General features: G+C 35.3%; 2 protein-coding genes across 2 annotated transcripts; one reads left to right on the forward strand and one right to left on the reverse strand.

Moving 5' to 3' along the window:
• Window positions 1-7,785: 7,785 nt before the first annotated feature.
• LOC135138761 (membrane metallo-endopeptidase-like 1) lies at window positions 7,786-10,654 on the forward strand. Its single transcript, XM_064068764.1, has 10 exons — window positions 7,786-7,926; window positions 7,996-8,157; window positions 8,217-8,755; window positions 8,829-8,921; window positions 8,969-9,334; window positions 9,385-9,659; window positions 9,708-9,766; window positions 9,821-10,068; window positions 10,117-10,269; window positions 10,326-10,654. Exons 1-10 carry the CDS (start codon window positions 7,839-7,841, stop codon window positions 10,503-10,505), a joined length of 2,163 nt encoding a protein of 720 aa, XP_063924834.1. The 5' UTR covers window positions 7,786-7,838; the 3' UTR covers window positions 10,506-10,654.
• A 3,665-nt stretch (window positions 10,655-14,319) lies between these two features.
• On the reverse strand, window positions 14,320-22,455 carry LOC135138875 (chorion class high-cysteine HCB protein 13-like). The gene is made up of 3 exons (XM_064068903.1): window positions 22,241-22,455; window positions 22,149-22,179; window positions 14,320-15,001 (listed from the first exon to the last, which is right to left on the reverse strand). Exons 1-3 carry the CDS (start codon window positions 22,255-22,257, stop codon window positions 14,624-14,626), a joined length of 426 nt encoding a protein of 141 aa, XP_063924973.1. The 5' UTR covers window positions 22,258-22,455; the 3' UTR covers window positions 14,320-14,623.
• Window positions 22,456-23,100: the final 645 nt, after the last annotated feature.

Genomic DNA, 23,100 nt, shown 5'->3' on the forward strand with positions numbered 1-23,100 from the left:
AAAGAGGACTTATGTTACTTTTCAATTTAATTGTATGGGGATCCCCGACACAACCTATGCCTTTAAAAACATCCCTATAACTTTGTACTATTCTATTACAGCCAATATTATCAACCCGTTTAATTAAATTTAGCTGTATGCGCACGAATTAAGACCTAATATGGTAGGACATTCATCTCTTACTACACAAAATTCTAAAATATAATCATTTTCCTAGAAAGTACAACATAACTTACATTTTTCTAACACAGGAACTTCTTTTATGGGTAAAATGAGTTATACGTAACTAAATTAATGTTCTCAATTTTTTCTAAATCAAACCCCAAACTTTTTAATGTATGTTGACTAATTACATTAACTATTGCTCCCGTGTCTAGCTTAATTTTAATGCCCTTTTTCCTCTCATGTCTCATTACAATATTCCAATTTCTGCAATTATTCTCTCTCTATTTTTTACTTAGTAAAGCTACAAATACTTTTTTTATCTCATTTTCCACCGCATGTACGCTTCGCTTTAAACACATTTTTTTTAAAAAGACCATAAGCACAACATTCACTACACTGATTTTTATAAGCTGGATGCTGGACATCATTTTTCCCCATGAGTGTAGCGGTATCGTTGACACGTGGTCCTCTCTCTCACACCTGTGGTTCCTTGTTCCTTCTTTGGTTCGTGAGTCCACAAATCTGAATCGTCCGCTTTTTGCCATTAACGTTACTTATCGTTATTCCGTTTATCGTCAACCAACCATGGCTAAAGATAAAATAAAAGACTTATTAGTAAAAGAGTGTGTTCAGATCCAACAACAAAGAGCATACAAAATGAACTGAATTACCAGGGTTCACTGCACATCCGCAATATTATTATTATTATTATTATTATTAGTTTTGCGTTCGGGCAGAGGCCTAGCCTGTTATGCCCGCGCTACCTAGCTACCTAACTAACAAACAAATCCAATTAATTTTAACCATTATAATTATCAAATTTAATTTTGAAATTTGTCACTGTATCAGCTTCAACAATACTGGCTGGTAAGGCGTTCCACGTCTCGAAAACTCTATTGGAAATAAAATGTTGCCTCACTGTGGAGCGGAATTTATCCTTCACTAGTTTAAAACAATGCCCTCTAGTTCTACTAAGTGTATTCAGGGGAAACAAATGCCTGATGGGCGATTGCGGATCTTTAAGCGCCCGAAAAGTTAAAATTAGGTCACCTCTCTTACGCCGATTGGAAAGCGTTGGAAGACCCATCATTGCAAGTCTGTCAGCATACTGCGGCCGAATTCTACCAAATGGAATTCTTGTGGCCCTTCTTTGCACAGATTCTAATAACTCTATATCCCGTTGAAGAATCGGAGACCAGATGTAATTGGCAAACTCAAGAACTGGCCTGACATAACTCTTACAGAGCTTGCTAATGACAGATATATGACTTCTCGCAAATGCTCTTCCCAACAAATACACCATTTTGTTCGCCTTTCTAATAGTACTCAAGACATGTTCGGACCAAGAAAGAGTGGACGTGACAAGTACCCCTAAGTCGACGTGGGAATCAGATTTACACATATCTACACCGTCTATCAAATAGGTATGTTGGGGATTGGCGTTCCCAATGTAAAGAACTCTACATTTTGCAATATTAAGTGGAAGTAACCATTCCGAGCTCCATTTGCACACTTCCAGAAGGTCTTGAGTCAATGCCATCCAGCTTTTACTTAAGTTATACAATTTAACATCATCTGCGTACATGGCAAATGAGGACCTCAACCTAAATTTCAAATCGGCTGTATAAACTATGAACAGTAGCGGCCCAAGAACGGATCCCTGCGGCACACCACTTAAAACTTGTACACAGTTACTTAACGCACCACCGATCCTCACTCTAAATGTCCGCTCCGATAAGAAAGCGTCAATCCACTGGTAAAGATTTCCCCTAATACCTAAATGCTGGAGCTTAAACAACAAATGACGCTTAGGCACACGATCAAAAGCTTTAGAGAAATCCAAGTAGATGACATCAACCGAGTTTCCCAAGTCAAGTTCTTTTGTCCAGTCAGAAAGACAACAAAGAAGATTGGATATGATGGATTTTCCCGGGAGGAAACCATGCTGCTCCATTGGTACAAGTTGATGTTCAGTAACAAATTTTAGGATAGATTCATAAATTATTGATTCCATTATCTTAACAACTAACGAAGTCAAACTAACAGGACGATAATTTGTTGAACAGAACTTGTCCCCTTTTTTAAATATAGGGCGAACTATGGCTATTCTCCAGTCACTCGGTAGAGTTCCCTGGGAGAAGGACTGCTCCATCAGACGACTTAAAGGTTGGGCAAGAGAGTCAGCACAGTTTAGCAAAAGCGAGGCATTAATTTCATCTGGACCAGGCGACTTAGTACATTTTAATTTTTTCAGTTTCGCGCAAACGACCGTTTCTGGAAACTCAATACTGTCAAGATAAAGACCATGACTAGGTCCAGCCAAGCTTGGAAGTATGTTGTTCGGCGCAATCGTGAATGCACTAGAAAAAGTTTGTGCAAAAATCTCAGCCACACTAGCACAATCCTCAATGACACGACCATTTTCATCTTTTAGTTGCGGAGTAGTAACCGAGCCAGATATTTGATTCCGAACATGTTTGTAAAAACGTTTGACGTCATTGTGATCAGCAATGCGTCTCTCATAAGCAATGCGAGCATCCTTAATTGTGGTTAAGAGCCGATTTGAGAAATCTCTGTGAATTTTGTAGTCCGTGTCGCTGCTCGATCGTTTAAACTTCCGCCATAAAGCTCGTTTAGTCCTCACAAGTTTTAAAATCTTTGCAGTTATCCATGGTTTGGTTGAGGATCTTTTTACCGTGATAACAGCGGAATGTTTCGAAACCGTGCTTCGAAGTACATTTTTAAACACCTGCCAGTTTTGTTCAATTGATTGGCCAGAGAGTAAAGTGAACCAATCTAATTTTTTGAGGTCTTCGTTAACAAATTTATAGTCTGTAACAGTTCTCAAAAATGAAACCGTTCTTTCTCTACGAAAGGTACAAATCTGCATATTGACCTTGAGAACTACATGGTCAGAGTTACCAACTGGATCAAGATACTCTAAATTAGCTAGTAAATCATCGTCAGATGTAATAATGAGATCTAGAGTTGAAGGTTGCTGACCGGCTCGATACCTGGTAGGTTGATCTACTAATTGTATTAAGTGATGGGAAAGTAACAAATCAACCAACAATTGCGAAGATCCACTATAGTTATGGGACATCTCTAAAGGCCACTTAACATCCGGCAGATTGAAATCACCAAAGATAAATACCTTATTGTTATTGCTTGCTAGCTCCGACAATGTTTGAAAAAGCAATTTGTCGTCATTCAATACTGAGGAGGGGGGTCTATAAATACATCCTAAAACGAATGTTAAAGTTTTATCCGTAACTTGTAAGAAAAGAGATTCAATATTTTCAGTGTTATAGTTAATAATACTTACGGAATACTTAGACAAAATGTGATCAGCAACATATACACAGACACCACCACCTCTCCGACCGATGCTATCTTGTCTAAAGATATGAAATCCGTCTAATAAGATCAATGCATCAGGGATATCTGGGTCTAGCCAGGTTTCAGATACAAGTAGAAATGAAGGCTGAACATCACGAACAACAGCAACCAGATGATCATATTTTGCTACTAACGACGCCAGATTGGTATAAGCTATCGAGTTGGTCATGAACATGGGAGTGTTAATATTATTTATGCTGTTGAATGTGATATATTACTAGGGGGTGAGGTTGCATTTGTCAGTTCCAAATAAAGAGAGTGAGCTTTTTTAAGCTTTCGTTGTACTTTAAGGCATCGATTTTTTATACTTTTCTTGGTTAACGTGGGATAGATTTCATACAACATCTGAATGACTCCTTCCACATCATTGGTAAAACGTTGAACATATTCTATCGGATCTGTAGCTTCGAAAATATTTTGCATAATCTCAGCAATATTGTCAAAATTCAAAGGGAACGGTGAACCTGAATCCTCGATTAATTCCTTTGCAGGAGCTAAAAGTTCTGGTATAGGTGTAAGACTCTCAAGTGAATCGCTTGACCGTAACTTTTTAGGTTGTCTATCTTCACCTAAACTCTTCTGCGAAAAATCCAACGGACCCTCCATAACATCAGGAGAATTGTCACTTGAGGAAGTCACCTGCCTCTTACTACCGGAAGCAGTAGGTTCACTATTAATAGAAGAAGAAGTCGTAAGATTATCTTCAACTGATACATCTGAAACAGGGTGGTTTCCGTCACCCGGCCTCATTCCCGAAGGAAAATTAACAGATAACTCAGTTGTTTCGTACGAATTGCTAGCTTTTTCACATTCACTCGCAAGATGGCCAGACTGTCTGCACTTGAAACAAACATTATCGTAACAGTAAAATATTCTATAAGGGGTATTATCATATTTAATTATGAGAGAGGCCGGTAGTATTATGCACGACTTCAAGTTAACAACGAAATGATAATAATACGACCTGTGAATGATGCAATATCGGCAAGTGTGTTTGATGAAATCCCTCTGGATGGGTATTCTCCAATCCAATTCATTTACATGTTCGCACTGAACAGCAAAGAAGGCGCGCCCTTACCAGGATTATAGAGTAATAATTATAGGAGCGGAATCTACATTAATGTGATTGCCCCAGACTCAAACTAGAATTGTTCGAAAATCCAGAACAGACCAAATTAAACCACCAGGTCATCTTGTAGAAAATTTAGGGTTATGATGCGACCGGGATTTTCTTATATTTGAATTTGTGAATTAAAATTTAAGTAGTAAAGATCGTTTTCCTTTAATTTTATGAAATTATTATTATTTTCAAGGAGCCTTTCCTTCAATTTCTCTGAAGTTAAGCCATAAATTAATTTAAGGTTGCATTCCGTCATTAAAAAAATTGGTCTAAAGAGTTTAGACAGTACTTCCCTCGCTGTCGGAAACGTGACGACTGCATGGCTATTATGTTTTTTTTCGCATTAGATTTCAAAGCATTCGGTTTTGTAGTTCTTGATTAAATTAGTAAAATAAATTCATGCATTCATTAATTTTTTTGGGTCACCCGGTATACGCAAATCCAAAAAATATGAATGGAATGATAAATCACAACTACAGACTCATCATATTTTGCACATTTAAGATAGGATTTATTCAGTAAAATTTTGAGGTGACATCAATGTTTTAGGAGAGGACGAACAAATACATTTTGACTAAAAATTTATCATGCCTATGATAACTTTAAAATATCTCCAAGATTTCAAAGCATTCAGTTTTGTACTTCTTGATTAAATTAATAAAATAATTTCACACATTCATTAATTTTTTTTAGTCACCCTGTATCTGCAAATCCAAAAAATATGATTGTATTGATAAATCGCAAGTACAAACTCATCATATTTTGTACATTTTAGGTAGGATTTATTCGGCAAACTTGTAGCTGACGTCATCAAATTTTTGGAGGGGATAAGTAAATATATTTTGATTAAAAATTTATCATGCTTATCATAACTGTAAACCATCTGCAAGATTTCAAAGTATTCGGTTCTGCAGATTCAAAATTAAATTGCAAAATGTTGTTTCATAATTTTGATTTTCTTTTCCAAAAATCTGGACGTTTTGGGTAAAAACTCAATTCTGTGTCATAAACTACATGTGTAGGACTATGTTATTTTATACAATTTAAGACCAATTTACTATGTACAATTTTGAAGTGACGTTATCGCATTAGTGGTGGCGATAATTAGACAAATTTTGGTTAGCGTTTTACCATCTACATGATATTCCTAATATAAGTACAAAATTTCACAACAATCGGTCCAGTACTTTCGGAGATTATCTGTCTAATAAAAATCCGGGACGGCAGACAGACGGACAGACGGACAGGCAGACGGAAATGGGAGACCTATATCTTCGTCGAACGTGGGGTTCTATTTTGTTGGGATCACAGTTCAAGGTTAAACTAAGGTATTAAATTTTTGGCGGTTATGCACGGGTTTGGTAAGATGTATGGATTATCACAATATATTTTTGTTGTAGAAATTTTCGATTTTACTTAACTAACTACCATCAACAGTAAGCTGCCCCCATAAAGGAGCAGCCAGCAATACACATAAATAACACATTGTTCAGAGAAAGTATCACTAAACAATGTGGTACACAAATTGTTTATTGACCGTGGCCAAAGATTTGGACACTAACAAAATTACTTATTTGGGCGTAGGTCTATTTCCTTGGAAATGGAGGGCTAAACTGCATATGGGAGAAGGTAATAATTAAATGTTTCTAAAATACTTATATATTGAAATCTAATAAACTACAAACATGATTAATGCAAAATGATTAAATGTGTACCAAGCAAAAGAATAAATTAAAACATAGGGGTAATCTTTACGTAAGCAAAACATGCATAAATATGATAAAAACGTTACGCAAAAATAAACATTTACTTGACTTTAGCTAATTCCTACGCTAATTGTAAAATTAAAACATTCGAAAAGAGAGGTCAGCAATTAAGTATTACATTAATTGATTAATTAAGTATTAATTAAATAGATAGAGCTTTTTGGCGAAGGTAAAAGTTGATAAAATGGTACCATCATGCTTTAAAGTACGATGGCAGCATTAAATTCGCATGACAAAAGAGCTATATTTTATGGCAAAGTAATCCAGCTTCCTTTGGAAGTTATCAAATATTTCTAAGTTCAGCTTTCTTCAAAATTTAGCAGAAATTCGGGCAGCGATTCAAGTTGGAAGAACAAAAAACCAAATCAGATAAAAGTATCAAGCGCTATATTTTTGAAAAACAGGTCAGAATGTTCAGTCCCTCGGATATGAAGACGGGAAGCCAAAAAACCCAAAATTATTTCGCCCAGAAACTACCAGTACAACGAATCACATATAAATATGTAACATTGTACCAATGTACGTGTCAGAACTAAGATGTTTTGAAGTTTTAATGACGTCGTTGTAAAATTTCACTTTTTCTTTACTTTTATGTTAGCATATAGAACTCATCAAACAAATCTGCAGAATTACATTTCAAAATTGATCTGGAAAATTAGACTTGTTGAAATTTTTGATAACACACTAAGTAGCATTGTTTTAGTGATTGAAGAGGATTAACGATTTATTTATCTTCTGCAAAAAAAACTATCACATGTCAAAACATTATTGACTACGTATTTATTAAAAAATATGCGTTGAAGTGGGAGTATTAGTCATACAGTTTTGGGTTTTGCCGTTGCTTGCAGAGTCCAAAAAAAAAACTGAATATATGAATCAAATGACGTTTTCATACTTCTTAGAAGTAGCCTGTGTAATCTTTCCTATTATTTTAAAAATGACTCAATTCGCTCCTGAGGAATCTTTATACAATATTTTCTTCCTCCGATGATGATGCAAACGATATACTTACCAGATAAATAAAACATCCCAAAACTGAAGAATTAATTTAAAGCAAAATTGAATTTTAATTTTGTGTTTAATCCCATTTTGATGACGCCAAATAAACGCTTAATTTTTAATTATTTAAATATGTATTTAATGTATCTTTTGCAAATCCGACCATTTAGTGTTTTGTCTGAACTTTATCTTATTCGGTTTGCTAGCATCTATAATTTTTATTTAAGTTCAACAAAAAAAATATGACTAAAGTGGTCAGATTATCATAATCTTATACTTTATCTTATCTTGAGAAGTGATTTAGCTGATTCAACCACGTATCATTACAACTACCTCAATAACAATTATTTCAACTACACATACGAAGGTTATAAACATAGTGCGCTACTATGAATCCACTAACTATAATATTAAAATTAGTTCTAACCGTGTCTTTATTTTGCACTTCTAGTTCAGTAGAATACTTTAGCGAAAATGGTAAGACCTACCCTTCCACTTTGTTGTCATTAGAAATAATCGTTTAATAATAAATTTAATCACTTCTAGATATTCCTGAATTGAAATATTTAGATGATTCAGTGGACCCTTGTGATAATTTTTATGACTTCGCATGCGGAAACTTTAAACATGTGTATTCACCATCATCAACTACCAACATCCTCGACCACTTCAGCCTTTTAGAAGATGACTTGATTCAAATAGGCCAAGGTAAAATAACAAAATATTAATCCCTACATTTATCCTTCTAAGTTTATAAATCATTCCAGATATTCTATCGTCCAGCATACTCAAAGACGATCCAATAGCGGTCAAGAAGGCAAAAACTGCATACAGGGCCTGTGTTAATGTTGACTCCTACACTAAGCCTTATGCACCTGAAATGCGCACAGTCCAAGAAGTTGGAGGGATGCCTTTATTGTCTCCTTCTAACGAAACAGCAAAATTTTCTTGGAACGAAATTGGAGACTTGGTAGGGCAATATGGAATACCATTAATTTTTACGTACACTGTGGGTCAAATCAGTCAAAATGAAAGTGCAATTGCTATAAGTACGGATCCGTTGTCGAATCCCAGTTTATTAAGACCACAATTTAACAAAAGTTATGATGCTGTGTTAGAACAAACTTTTCAAGAAGAAGCAAAGCGTCGAGTTACTAGATCAACGAGTCCCGCTCCCTTCGATGTGTTTTTGCAAACTTTAGCAAAGAAACTTTTAGAACACAGCAATGCTACAAAAACTGAAGCAGAAATGCTCTCTGATCTAGACGACATGGCTACTTTTATGAGACAGCTCTATGCTGGAGGGGTAAGAACAAAAATTTGTGGCATAAATAGATCTGAACCGGTCATAATAACCATAACAAAATTTTTTGCTTCAGATTATCGATGACGATGTTTTACCTTTAAGTTCACCTGTGACTGTAAAAAAACTTCAAGACTGGACAGATTTACAATTTGCAGGAGAAGACATAGTATGACATTGCTCTTTTAATTGATTTTGTTTAAGTTGTCATTTTAGATTAACTGGATCGACTATCTTAACACAATATTTAAAATGTCGGGTGTTGAAATCACAGATGACACACAAATCTATCAACCAAATGCTAAATCAATTTACGGAACTTTAAATCTTGTTAAACAAACTGATCCTAAAATAGTGAAGAATTTTGCTTTGTTGAGAATTTTCCTTTTCCAAGCCCCAGACAGCGATAGCATCACACGGAAAGCATTTGAGGATTATTACACAGCTAAAGGATATCAACTTTTTTCGAGACCAAAATACTGTGCTAGAAAAATTTTGGACGTTGTTGATACTGCGAGCTTAAGTTATGCTGTAACTTATTCGTATCAGAAATATCACTACAATATAAATAAAATTAAACAGGTAAAAGTTATTCTACTTTTTTATGTGATTATATTTATTTACACTTTCAGGCCGCTGAGCTTGTACAACGTATTGTAAATACTTTTGAAGACACTTTAGAAGCTTCTGAGTGGATGGATACTGAGTCACGTTCTTCAGCTTTACAGAAAATTAAAAACTTATTAGTTCTTTTGGGTTATCCCGACTTTGTCGAAGACACAACTGGTCTGGACGCATTTTACGAAAACTTTAGAGTATGTCAGTGGGACAACTACGGAAATGCTCGAGTCATACGTGCTTTTAAACAGGCATATCAATTTATGCAACTGAAACCAAATCGACAGTTGTATGTACCATACTAGTTTTAGGAAATTGTTTAAGGAAAATGTTTTAGCTGGGGAAAATCCACATTTGACGCTAATGCATACTACAACAGACCCAATAACAAAATGGGTACTGAAATTTCTAAACATTCTGTATCTTGTTTAATTATTTTGATATTTCCAGTTATACCTATTTCAATGTTAAACCCTGTTTTCTTTTACGGCGATAAAACTACTTTGGATTACAGTCGCCTTGGCAGTATAATTGGCCACGAAATTAGTCATGGATTTGACGCGAATGGCAAAAATTACGACGAAAATGGAATACTAGAATCATGGTGGACACAAGAAACAGTGGATGCTTTCAACCAAGCAACTACTTGTTTTAAAGATCAGTATAGTCAGTATTATGTGTCGGAAATACAAACTTATGTAAGTTTCTAAAATTTGGAACGTTCAGTATGTATAACACAATTTTAGATCAACGGCTCCTACTCCCTCAATGAAAATTTAGCTGATAATGGTGGCGTACGACAAGCTTACAAAGCTTTCAAAAGATTAACTGACCAACAAGAAATTCAAACAACTGGAAATTATACTTTAGATCAATTATTTTTCATCGGTTACGCAACGGTTGGTTGAAACATCGCTTTAAATTTTCAAGTTTTATGTAACTCTCTTGGTTTCAGATGTGGTGTGGTCTTGAATCTAATTATGCGTTGAACGTGTTAGTTTCCACACCAAATGGTTATCCACCCAAGGAATACAGAGTGATTGGAAGTTTGTCGAACATGGAAGAGTTCTCTCATGCATTTAATTGTCCGATTGGAAGTAATATGAACCCAGAAAATAAATGTATTTTGTGGTGACGATTCCTTCACATTAAATATCATTATTTGCTATTGCTTATTGTAAATAACTTGTAAATAGGCTGATTTAATTAATTGTTGCCAAAACTTCAGACTGTATGTATATATCTATGTATTTGTTAAAAATTATACATTTAAAATTCGAGAAACTTACTTAATATAGATGCAGCATGGAATTTTTTTTAACTTCTTTTAGGTCTCAGTAAATTTCGGATTTCTTCAAAATTCAGCCAAAAATAGAAAAATCGGTCAGCAAACGGACAGCGTGGTCCATGGCACCTCGAAATGAATGAAAGTCGTTTTCTGGGCTACTACTTTTATATAGATTTTTGTCCATTTCTTTTGTCTCCCGCGACGTTAGCAAGCCATAAAACTACTTAAGTGATAGGTTACCCGGAACGCGACTTTAGGTCTTTTTTGCTGTTTTATAAGGTTTAGTTTGGTTTGAATAGGATTTCGTCTCTGACGGATTTACGGGAGCTTTGTGTCGTAAATTTTTCGTTTTTTTCAATTTTCATCATGGTTCCCATGTTATCGCTTCGTTGCGTCAGCTTTCTGCTTCTCTGTTAGTAAAGTCGGCATTCTTTGATCTGTTTTTTCCGCGTATAGGTTTTGCCCGCTACTGTTTTAGTTTGGGTGCGAATTTTAATGAAATTTCTGGGGTGTACAATTCTGCGCATGTTGTTCGCAAGGTCTGATAAGCGCAATGATATTTGAAACTTGCGAATGTGCGAATTTTGTTCTTACGTTTGGGTATTGGTGATCGATTCTGATTGTCTCTTTGAATGGTACTATATGCAGATTTGGACATGTGTGTTAAGTAATTAAGATTAACAAAATTTGTTTTTGTTTCAAACCACTTAATATATTGTCTAGATTGTGGGGTGTGGGGATTTCTTCGGTATTCGATAGGTTAAAGGGTGTGTGGTTCAAATGTTCCCTTGCTATGGCGCGAAATAATTGTTTATTCTTTCTGCGCGTCTCAAGACATATTTCTTCAATTCCGAAACTTGTCTCTTGTATAAATTTTCTAAGTTATGGAATCTCCTTCATCCGTTGTCTTGGTAATGAAATTCTCTCAAATGTTTCGTTTCATTCTTGGGCTTCCATTATTTCGTTATTTTGGGTTATGTATGGTATTTGTTGCTGAACGCCTTTTCTGTTTGCTTAAGTCTTACATTTCTCATTCAAACGACACCGGAAAACTGTTCTGTTCGATTTATTACATTTGTCAATTGATTTTTCCTACTTGCGTATATTTTTATGTCATCCATATAATAGCAAGAGCAAGTGACTTAACCTACTTTCTACTTTGGTGTTAATTCTTATGTTGAAACTGTAATTGCAGCTGTTCAAGATGTCAGAAAGAAAGATTCTTCTTCTGATCATTATTGGATTTGATTAAGTGTTTGATCATTTAAGGTTATTTGGAGGGTGGTTTTCCAAAATTCCATTGAATATTTAAAAAACGCACAAATTTTAGTATCACCTTTGTATAATTCCAGAATTTTGCATAGCCACGAAAAAGGGACTGAATCATAAGCTTTCTTATTGATAGTGCCTCTGGCGGGGAACATTTTTCGTCCCTCCCTACCCGTAAGGGTGGGAGTCTGAGCCATCTTCCCTTTGGAGCACAGCGTATCTAAGATTATTCATTCATCATTCTTCATTCACACTTCAAGAGCTCAACATCACTCACACTATATTCATTTGTGGACCTAACAGTCCGAAAACTTACACTTGTTATTTGTTAAATAAAAATCGTAAAGGACTATTCGCTGCTCGCAAAGATTTAACATGGTCCTTCGAGCCGGATCAGCGACAGAAAATCAGTAACAATGATAAGAATTCAACATTCTTTCTAAATCACCCGCGCAGTATTCGATCATAGGTAACGGCCGCGAGTGCCGATCATATTATCGAGGGTCATTGCTCAAGAAAATTCAAGTAGGCTTTAGTTTTGACCAAGTAAAAAGTTCTGCAGATAGTTCAAAAGACTGTTGCTCATGGTTTGACATCGGTAACCAATCTGAATTTAAAACAGAATACTCCTATCTGTGTAAATGTAGAATCAAAGAGAAATAAGGACAACGATGGTTCATGTCCTAATTCAAAGCCCAAATTTTAACTTATTAACCGACCCCATTGCAACCCGAACTTTCCACTATTCTAATTCAATTTCGCTTGCCCCACTTTGTTATCATATGTAATATATCGAAGATGCACCGGTACATCTGGGTTCACCCTGACGACTGCAATTACCAAAATATCAAGTGGTAATAATTCATTCCTCCGCGTGCGCCCATCAAAATTGGCAATGTTGTTTATTGCTCTTTTTGAAACTTTGACACTTGTTTAGTTGTAGTTTAATATCAGAGTCATAAAAATTGAACATTTAAAATGGAATTTAGGTTAAATAACACCGAAATACGTGGCAGAAGCGGAGGGCGCGGTTCCTAGTTGAGCTGCCGGGATTTATCGCGCCTTCTGCACAAAGGATGTAGGCTTTGTATAGAAGCAGGGGCGGACAAGATGACGTGAGGCTGTCGGCTTCGTGATAGTCGGGACCCAACTGCGGGTTTACGATCGTAACTGCCTGGTTGTATGGCATGTCCGTAATAGAGAATTGCTGTGCGGCAGGATAGATAGAATCACCGTTGTGGGTAGGAGAACAGCCACGACCAGGAGCCCCAAACTCCGCTCGTGCTACAACGTATGGGTATTTTTGTTGTGCTCTAGAATGAAATTGACATAGTTCGATCGCCACACACCAGAGTGGTTATATTCATTAAAACGATCAAGGAATTGGGGATATCTGGAGAAAACCAAATATACATATTATAGAGGCTCAGAGTCAAGCTTTGCTAGGAGAGAGGCGATGTTTATGTATACTATTGAGAACTACATTGTTTTTGCACGACCATAGTCTCGAATACATGTTTGTGTTATGACCCGGAGTCTGCATACTGCATGATTAGTATCAATTGAGCTGTTGTTTTTTTCGTATAGACGAATACAGTTTATACATTTAAAATGTTCTGATGTATAACTGCTGAGTTCAATATTATATTTCTATCATTTGCTTCCAAGCCTTCAAACTTCGAGCAGTAGGTAATTCTATCCAGCAAACAAATCAGCAGCAGCCATTAATTTATCGTATGAGGTTTTATCAATTTGTAGCAGGTCTTGATATACTTTCGGTTCTTTCTTTATAGGCCAGAATTTAGAATTTCGCATGCTAACCTGAGGTTAAAGATGGAGCTATTAACTTTTGTCATATGAACAGCAAGTTCATTCCACTCAGTTTTTCTTGAATGAAGAACTATAATATTTTGAGTAGTTTGGATAATAAAAGAATAGAATAGACACCACTTTATGAACACTTTCAGTTCTGACCTGTTTCTCTATATTTTGTTACTACATATCATACCTGTATATCCTTATTCAAATAAAGTCCATTTTTATTGCACCAGCCAACTCTTTATCAATTTTCGCTCGTAGATTCGTACGTTATCTGCATATTTTAGACACCGTTAGATTAGAAATAATATCATGAACGAAAGTATTAAAAAGCAAGACTCCCATAACAAATCCCTGTAAAACACCAGCACACAAATTCCTCAGATACATAACAGAAAACAACATAGATCATAAAAAAAGTTGAATTATTTCACAATTTCTAATGACTCCACCGGAGAAAGCGAAATGAGCGTAGAAAAAAAGTTCATATTTGAAGTAAAAATTAGTTTTCAAGAGCATTATTAGATATTTTAAAGAGATGGCTGTCTGGCTTCTTTAGGAAGGTTTGCACAAATAACTATTACAACAATTTATTATAACAAATTGGGGTATACAAACGGAAAGAGTAAATAGATAACTATATATTTTATATCTAAATATATACGTTCAACTATATTTTTTATTGTCTTATTGATCAATATCAAGATCAGTTACGTCATTAACACACTCGACACCTTCGAAGACACTCATTTCTTTGTATACAGACTCTGTTACTTTAATTACAAGCTAACTAGAACAATTTGAGTATACCGGGACGCAAACATTGCATACAATTTGATCAATGATTCAGTTTATTTTATTTTCTCCTAGTTAACATTTTAAAAACAGTCACAACTATCGCAGTCGCCACAGTCACTACAAGCACAATCACCACAGTCACCACAATCACAATCACAACAGTCACAGCAATCGTCTGCACAGTTACAATCGCAATCACAACAATCACCACAGTCACAACAAGAACAGTCTCCACAGTTTCCACACAGACATGAACTATTATGGGGCTGGGGATCAGTGTTGGAAGACATCCATGCTGCCCAGCAAAGAGAGTCGACACAATCATAACACTCGTCTTGCGATTTAGTAGGTTGTTGATTAATTACTTGTTGTTGAGCCTGTAACTTCCGTTTTTCTCTGCACTCATCACAGTCTACCATTGGCTGGTCTTCATTTAGTACATCTTGACGTAACGTTTCCTAAAAAAAATGTGTTTATTGCTAAAACAAAACTTTTTTTCCTGAATATTTGTATCAAACCATAAAAGAAAAATATAGGACAAATATTGCAATGTATATAATAGAAATACAATACTCAACACTGCTACTTGAGCAGAAACCGCAAACATATTTGACAAGATTTCCTCAGCAGTCAGGAGTTCCTGTTGCAACATGAAATTGAACAATGGGCATTGACGAAAAGATTACAAACATATTTTGAAATTAAAAAGAGAGTGAACATGTGCCTTGAACAAAATGGTGAACATTTTCAACAATGAATTAGTTTTTTTTTTAAATGAGATATGAAACATTTAGGCGTGTGGTATTTGCCGGGCATCCTTGGGCATTTAATAAAGTCCAAAACTGAGAGGCGGCACGTTTTCATGACCTACTTCGACCCTATAATCATTTATAGAAACCCTGTACTATCCAAACCTAATAAAAAAAGTTAATCTTCCCAAAGTTTAGATAGCCAGCACAAGAAAACATGATATGGTATTCAGTGGAACAAGTTGTGTCCATAACCAATGCAAGTTAACTTAAGAGGTTGTTAATTTAAGCTTGAAATGAATATTTATATGGATCAAACTAGAATTATTTTTATATAGTCCTTTCGAATAAATATTTTAATCATATTTAGGAAATTTAGACAGTGTCAGGTATTGGTACTCTTAAAAGCACACCTAAGGATTATGTTCAAAAAGCCGTGTCACGTATTGAACCAAATAATTAATAATTTCAAAAACTGAAACTTAGATTTCTATTACGAGTAGGCGTTGTCAATTGTCTATTAGAAGTTATCAAAATCGAATCAAGACTGATGTTTCGTCTATTCACATATCAAAATGTTTTGATCAGGAATTTTAAATGACTTTAGTCTAAAAAGAGTCACAGAGCTGTCACTTATTGGTACGTTTACCTTAGAGGTTGTGTGTAAATGCCTGTTATTTAAAATCAGAATTAGAAAATACTAATATGAAAAGCGTGGGTTTTGGAGCGTAGTTCATAAGAATTTTGATAATACATATTAAATGTTTTAAAAGTACTAAGGATTTTATTAGGCATACCTATTTAGTTTAAACCTGAAAGGGACTATTAGGTATTGGAAATCTCACTTCTGTATTTCAATAATACGTAAACTGGTTTCACCACTAGCTCTAAATCATCACTTGCATGGGTGTACTATCGGATAAAACTAAAGTGTTGGTTAATTTAGATATTTCAAATTTTGCAGCTGTGGTGTCCCGATTTGAAAAATTAAATTTCGCGCTGGAAAAAAAGATCATCCGTTAAATGAAATAAAATAATTCAATAACATAAGAGTCAACCATGCATAGTTAAGGTGTTAGGGAGATTGGCAGAAAGTCACTCTTTAGGTTAGTACTTCTAAGAGATTTATAAAACAGGGCAGGTAATTTTTAAAATTATATCAACGCCACTAATTGTTTCGTCCTGTTGGTGAAACGAATATCATTCGACGCCAAAGTCCTTGTCAACGAGTCTAATTAGTGTAATATCAGGTTATTAATGATTTTCTAACCTGAAACTGTGACTAATACATCAACACGTGTAATTTTGGTATCAAAATTAAATTCACAGCGGTGCGAAATCACATTTGAATAATTTGAATTTGAAAAAAATTAAATCAAACAAATCGTTAAACATGGCAACCATGCGCACGTTAGCGCTTGGGGGTAGTTAGTAGTCTGCTTAAAACTTTAGTTAGAGGGTGGTTTAGTAGACAAGATGACGGCATGGCGAGAGCATGGTGAAAGCGTCATTATTGTTTTGGTTTCTTCTGGGTGAGCATGGTGAAAAGACGCTGTAAGTTAGCTAGGTTAAATTAATTGGTTTGGTAGTTAATAAAAGGGAGGAAGCCTCTGTTTAACGAAAATTAATCGTAACGATGACGTCACAGTTTTCCCCAACACGCGCAGCTAATTCTTGCGGCTTTCTAATCCGAAAAGACGAATCTTTGAACGACGCCAACCCGTGTAAATTTAATTCATTGTTTGTAAATTCACAGTTCATGTTAGGATTTTAATCGTTAACTGGTTCTAACACAATGTAACAGCCATTTGCTAGAAGTTTTCATGAAATTCACTTAGCCAAGACTCGTTTGATTTTGTTTGTCTAATTATAAATAAGTTTCTGGATGCTAATACGTAAGTGTTACATTATAACACTTCTTAATTCTCCACACAAGATTGCTAATAGTTCATTTACGGTAGGTAAATTAACAAAATTGATCATATCGTGAACTAGCGGGGGGTTCAAATGATTCTTCTCTTAAGCAGTTATCATCGTTATCATCGCCGAGGCATTTCCTCGCAACGTTAAAGATTAATTACATCACCGAAGCATTTCCTCGCAACGCTAAAGATTGATTACATCACCGAGGCATTTCCTCGCAACGCTAAAAATTACATCACCGAGATCATCAGCGATCCTCGCAACGTTGACTGGATATTTTTGTGTTTATTTATCATGTGTTTTGTTTGGGGTAAGCAGTTCACGATATTATAAACTCTCAGAACTAATTGTTTTAAATAACAAATCACTTGGATCAAGACATAATTTAACATAATGTAAATTCTATGTTTGAATCGTCGATAAAGTGTGGCAAATATTAATTTCATGTAAATTTGTTAGCTTTGCAATTTTTCACCTCAGACAATATTTCGTTACCTCACAATTTTTACCCCAGTAATTTTCTTTGTTGTATAATTTTAATTGAACGTAAATTTCCATGCTCTATAGTTTTAACCTCACGTAATATTTTTATTTGCACAATTTTATTTCACACCAGATCTTTTGTTTTCATAAATTTTTGCTAGTTTTTTTTTATGTAAATATTTTCTTTAATCTCAAATAAGAATTATTTGTTGTTTAAAATTTCCCAAGATTGTATCGCGAATTTAAAATGTTGTTTATTGCTCTTTTTGAAACTTTAACACTTCTTCAGTTGTTGTTAATATCAGAGTTATAGAAATTGAACATTTAAAATGGAATTGAGGTAAATAACACCGAAATGCGTGGTAGAAGTGGAGTGCGCGGTTCCTAGTCGAGCTGGCGAGATTTATCGCGCCACCTGCACAAAAGATGCAGGTTAGAATAGAATTCAGGGGCGGTCGAGATGACCCATCTGCGAGTTTGCGACCGTAACGGCCTGCACGTACGGCTTGTCAGTAATAGAGAATTGCTTTGCGGCAGGCTCACCGTCGTGGGGGAGAACAGCCACGACCGGTAGCCCCAAACTCCGCTTGTGCTAGAATGCTGTGGGTATTTTTATTGTGCTCTTATTGGCTGCCATAATTTTAAACTTGTATATTTGCATCCAGTTAATTTGCTTCAGATTTTGATTTGTTTTTATTAAATTTATGATATTCAAATATTTTCATTGATTCAGAACGTTTAATTTGATTTCATTTAAAATTCATTCAAAGGTCTTTTTTGGAGCTGAGCACTAAGAAGGTCTTCAATCTGCGCAACTTAATCGCAGCTTTTTTTTGTCAATGGAGAAATAAATAATTTTGTGTTGTCCATAAATTTTGTGTTTTATTTATTAGTACTTTTCCAACCTTGAGGTTCACCATTTGTATCTGAAGGCATCCCGCCATTTTTCAAAAACACAACGTAGGATTCTGTCAGATGATCCCAACCAAGACCAAATTTTTATTTTTTGAATGTTTCGAGGGCCTTTCAAACTTTCAAGTGTCAATTTAAGGCGGGATTTTGGGTTATCACAACACTCTTGAGAAAGAAGCGAACTGAACTGGAAACATCAGTAAATAATTAATCGATAAAATGATCTAAAATTAAAACATAAAAGTCCAACTCCCTGTTAAAAACAGCACCTTAATTTTATTTTCAGTACATATCTTGAAGACTGTTAACAAAAAAGTTCTGCATCTGAATGACTCCCTTCTTTTTTTCGTAAAGGATAGAAATTTGTGAAACTCTAAAAACATTGGCATCCCTTAAATCAAATATTTAATATATTTCTTATATATATTATATATACCTGTATTAATTGTGTTGAAAAATCACATAATATTTCTGTGAATCTTTTTAAAACGTACACTTATAAATTTTCTAAATATTGTGGTGACCGAATTTAAATCAAACTTTTCGCGCTGAAATTAATTGACAACGGCGCGAAATCACATTTGAATAATTTTAATTTGAAAAAAAAAGAGTTCAATCACAAAAAGGAAATCCTTAAACATAGGCAACCAAATATGCATGGATGGTCTAATGCACGTAGCGCTTAGGAGTTAGTTGCATGATCTTTGGGTTAGATGGCAGCACGTAGCGCTAGGGTAATTTCAGTTAGAGGGTTGGTAGAAAAGCGGTATGGCGGTAGAATGTGTCATTCTGGTGTGTTTCGTGTAAGTGTAACCACGTGGTAAGCGCTAGGTTTAAATTAGTTGGTTTGGTAGTTAATAAAACGGGAGGAAGCCTTTGTTTAATGACGATCAAACGTATTTTTCATAATGATACAGTTGTCCCCAACCCGCGCGGTAAATTCTTGCGCCCTTTTAATCGAAAATTGCAGACTTCCGGTCGGACGCGAACACGTGTTGTGAATCTGTTTCTTTGTTTGTAAATTCACCAATCAAGCTAGTTTTTCTTAATAGTCAGCTAGTGCAAACACAATTTAACAATCAGGATTATTTAAATTAACCATTTGCTAGAAGATTTCATGAAATTCACTTAGTCAGGAAAAACACCTTGTGTTTAATTACGAATAGGTCTCTGGATGCATATACGTAAGTGTTACATTATAACACTTCTAAATTCTTCACACAAGATTGCTAATAGTTCATTTACGGCAGTTAAACAAGTTCATTATACTGCGGACTGGCGGGGGGGTTATGATATTTTCTCCCCTTAGGTGGTTATCATCGTTATCACGATTAATTCATCGGGGCATGTTTCGCAACGCCAGATTGATTAATTAATTAAGGCATGCCCCCAACGCTACAGAAAATTTACATTACCGAGACGCTTTTTCCTCACAACGATTTTGGATATTTACATCACCGAGACGTTTTTTCCCTCGGAGCGATGATTGGATATTTTTGTGTTTGTTTGTTTATGTGTTTTGTTGGGGTAACCAGTTCGTAGTATTTTAACTTCTCAAAGTAAATTATTTTTGAAGTAACCAATCATTTAGATCATGATATAATTTGGCATAATGTAAACTCTTTGTTTGAACCGTTGATAAAGTGTGGCAAAAATTAATCTCATGTAAATTTTGTTAACTCTGCAAATTTTCACATCATACAATATTTCTTTAATCTCACAATTTTAACCTCAGTAATTTTATTTGTTGTATAAATTTAATTGAACGTAAATTTCATGTTCTACAGTTCTAACCTCACATAACATTTCTATTTGTACAAGTTTATTTCACACCAGATCTTTCGTCTCATAAATCCTTGCTAAGTTTTGTTTTGTAAATACTTTGTTGATGAATGTTTTCTATCATCTAAATTATTTGATGTCCAACTTTAATCCCACATAAGAATTATTTGTTGTTTAAGATTTCACAAGACTGTATGGCGAATTTAAATGTTGTTTATTGCTCTTTGAAACTTTAACACTTGTTCAGTTGTTGTTAACATCAGAGTTATAAGAGATTGAATGTTTTAAAATGGAATTGAGGTTAAATGACACAGAAAACGTGGCAGAAGCGAGGTTTGGTTCCTAGTCGAGCTGGCGAGATTTATCGCGCCACCTGTACAAGTCCACAGGTTTGGATAGATTCAGGGGGCGGCCGCCGACGTTGTGAATTTCTCGATTTGGCCCAATAGTCGAGATCTTTGCGGGTTGGACGACCGTAATGGCCTAGTTCCGCAGGGCAAAGTTCGTCATGGGATATGCGTGTGGGGTAGGCTTTGCGATAGATAGAATCACCGTCGCGGGGGGAGAACAGTTCCAGACCGGTAGCTCAGACTCCGCTTATGCTACAACGCTCCAGGGGTACTTTTCTTGTGCTCCTGTTAACTGCCGTAAAAAAAAAAAAAAAAAAAGGAAAAGGAGATCGGCCGCCACACGCCTGTAATAACTTGTGTACTTGCATCCAGTTACTTGATTCGGTTTTTGCTTTGTTTTATTAAACTTGTGATATTCCAATATTTGCATTGATTCCAAACAGATGTATAGAATTTCCGTTTGTTCGTTTTTCGTGTGTGTATGTCTGTCAATTCGCGAGTGTTTTTCTTTCACATATCTTAAGGTGTTTGAAATGTAATAATATGTCGTCCGGGAATAAAACCAAAGGGGGTTTTTACGCTGAGGGGTAATTCTTCGCAGCGTCTTTCCCCCTGTGAGGGTGGTGCCGTTTCTCCCCCTCCAAACCAATTTTTGTCTATTATTTCTTGCGCTCTCGACAGTGTATGCACTTGTATGAAAGAACGTCTTCCCGCCATTTTTCAAAAACAAAAAAAAAAAACACAACGTAGGTTCCTATTTGTTAGACGATCATAGCCAAGGCCAAACTTTGAATTTTTGAATTTTTCGCGGGCCTTTCAAACTGTTTCAAGGTCAAATTTTGAGGCGGGAAGTTTGGGTTATCACAATATTAAAAAAAAAAACGATTCTCCGGGTTGTTATTGCAGCTTTGTGATGCTGGTTGGATCGATGGCGATTTTGCCCTGAGGGAGTCTGATCTTTGGCGAGTTTTCGCTGAATATCTTACGCTTTATCAACCGGCTTATGTATTTTTAAAAGTAATGCACTCATTATAAATAGCTCGACTGAAACCCCTCGACGAATTTCATATTATTTTCATAATAAACACGTGCATTTTTCCTTTTTGAATTATGAATTCCAACTTGGAGGCGCTTATTATTCAGGTTCACTGCCTCGCAATCACAACCCAGCTCGTCGCGAAACCACAAAACACCAAATCTAAAACGGAGATCAGAACCCAATTAAAACGCGTATCCCGTGAACTCTTGGGAATTATGAATGTACATGTATTTAAGACAATATAGTGACATATTTGCGACTTAACTTAATGTTGCACTATAAAAGTAGTTATTAATAAAATTTCTTAAATCATTCAAAAAATGTTTAAACAAGAATTATGTAAATGTAAATATTCTTATATACTTACAGGATTTGCTTCTTTTTCCATAGAGGCGACGCTAAAAATTGGTAACACAAAATTTTATAGTATTAACACTTCAACAAATAATAAAATTTTACCTTATTAAAAGTCCCATTGTTATGTTTCTTAATAATAATAAAATTTAACACAATTGGATGTTTTAACAAATTCATGAAAAGACTAAAATGCGATCGACGAATTACGAACACACTTTGTTTTTGTACACAGACCAAAATTGCTGCAGCCAGAATGGAGCCATGCAGGGGAGATGAAGACAAAAGTGTCTGTGCTCCGGGATGCAACTAATGTTAATGTAATACGCCTGCGTCACGTATAAACTTGTTTATCCGCGAGCATTTATTATGTGTGTTTTTCCAAAGTATGACTGTTTGGAAATGAGCTACTGCTACGTTTAGTTTTTAATGTAGGTGGAAGTAACAACTTTCTGGTCTCTTATTTTTGGATAATTTGATTTTAAATCGCTACCGAGTAATTTGAACTAAAAGTGCTAGTAGTAATAGGCAACCACCTGTACACATAACCGGAAATTTAAGTACTAAACGTTCACGTTGTCTTGCTTTTGTGTAGGTATGCATATATCGATTTACAGCTACTTTGTTGGCAGTTTTTCGGAATTCAACGGAAGTGCAATTTATTTCACTGCCCCATATTTTGAAGCAAATGTTATATATATATTAAACTAAACATAAACAGATGTCACCGCAAACGGACGTCTAGTGAACACCAAATTTTCAGCTAAATAACGTTTTCAATTTTTCCTCGATACAGGTTTTTATTAATCTCGCGCTATAGCGACCTCGGCTCTTCGCGCTTCGGTCTGCCGTGGTATGTAATAACCTAATAACAACGAGATTTATTTGGTTTTTTGTTCATTGGTATTCTGAAAATTTTTCAGGTCTCCAAACCGGTGCGTCAAACTTACTGTACTTGCGTATAC

This window comes from Zophobas morio, unplaced genomic scaffold (assembly GCF_036711695.1).
Source record: "Zophobas morio isolate AGI-343-1 ecotype UQ-CSIRO unplaced genomic scaffold, CSIRO_AGI_Zmor_V1 ptg000030l, whole genome shotgun sequence".
NCBI lineage: Eukaryota > Metazoa > Arthropoda > Insecta > Coleoptera > Tenebrionidae > Zophobas > Zophobas morio.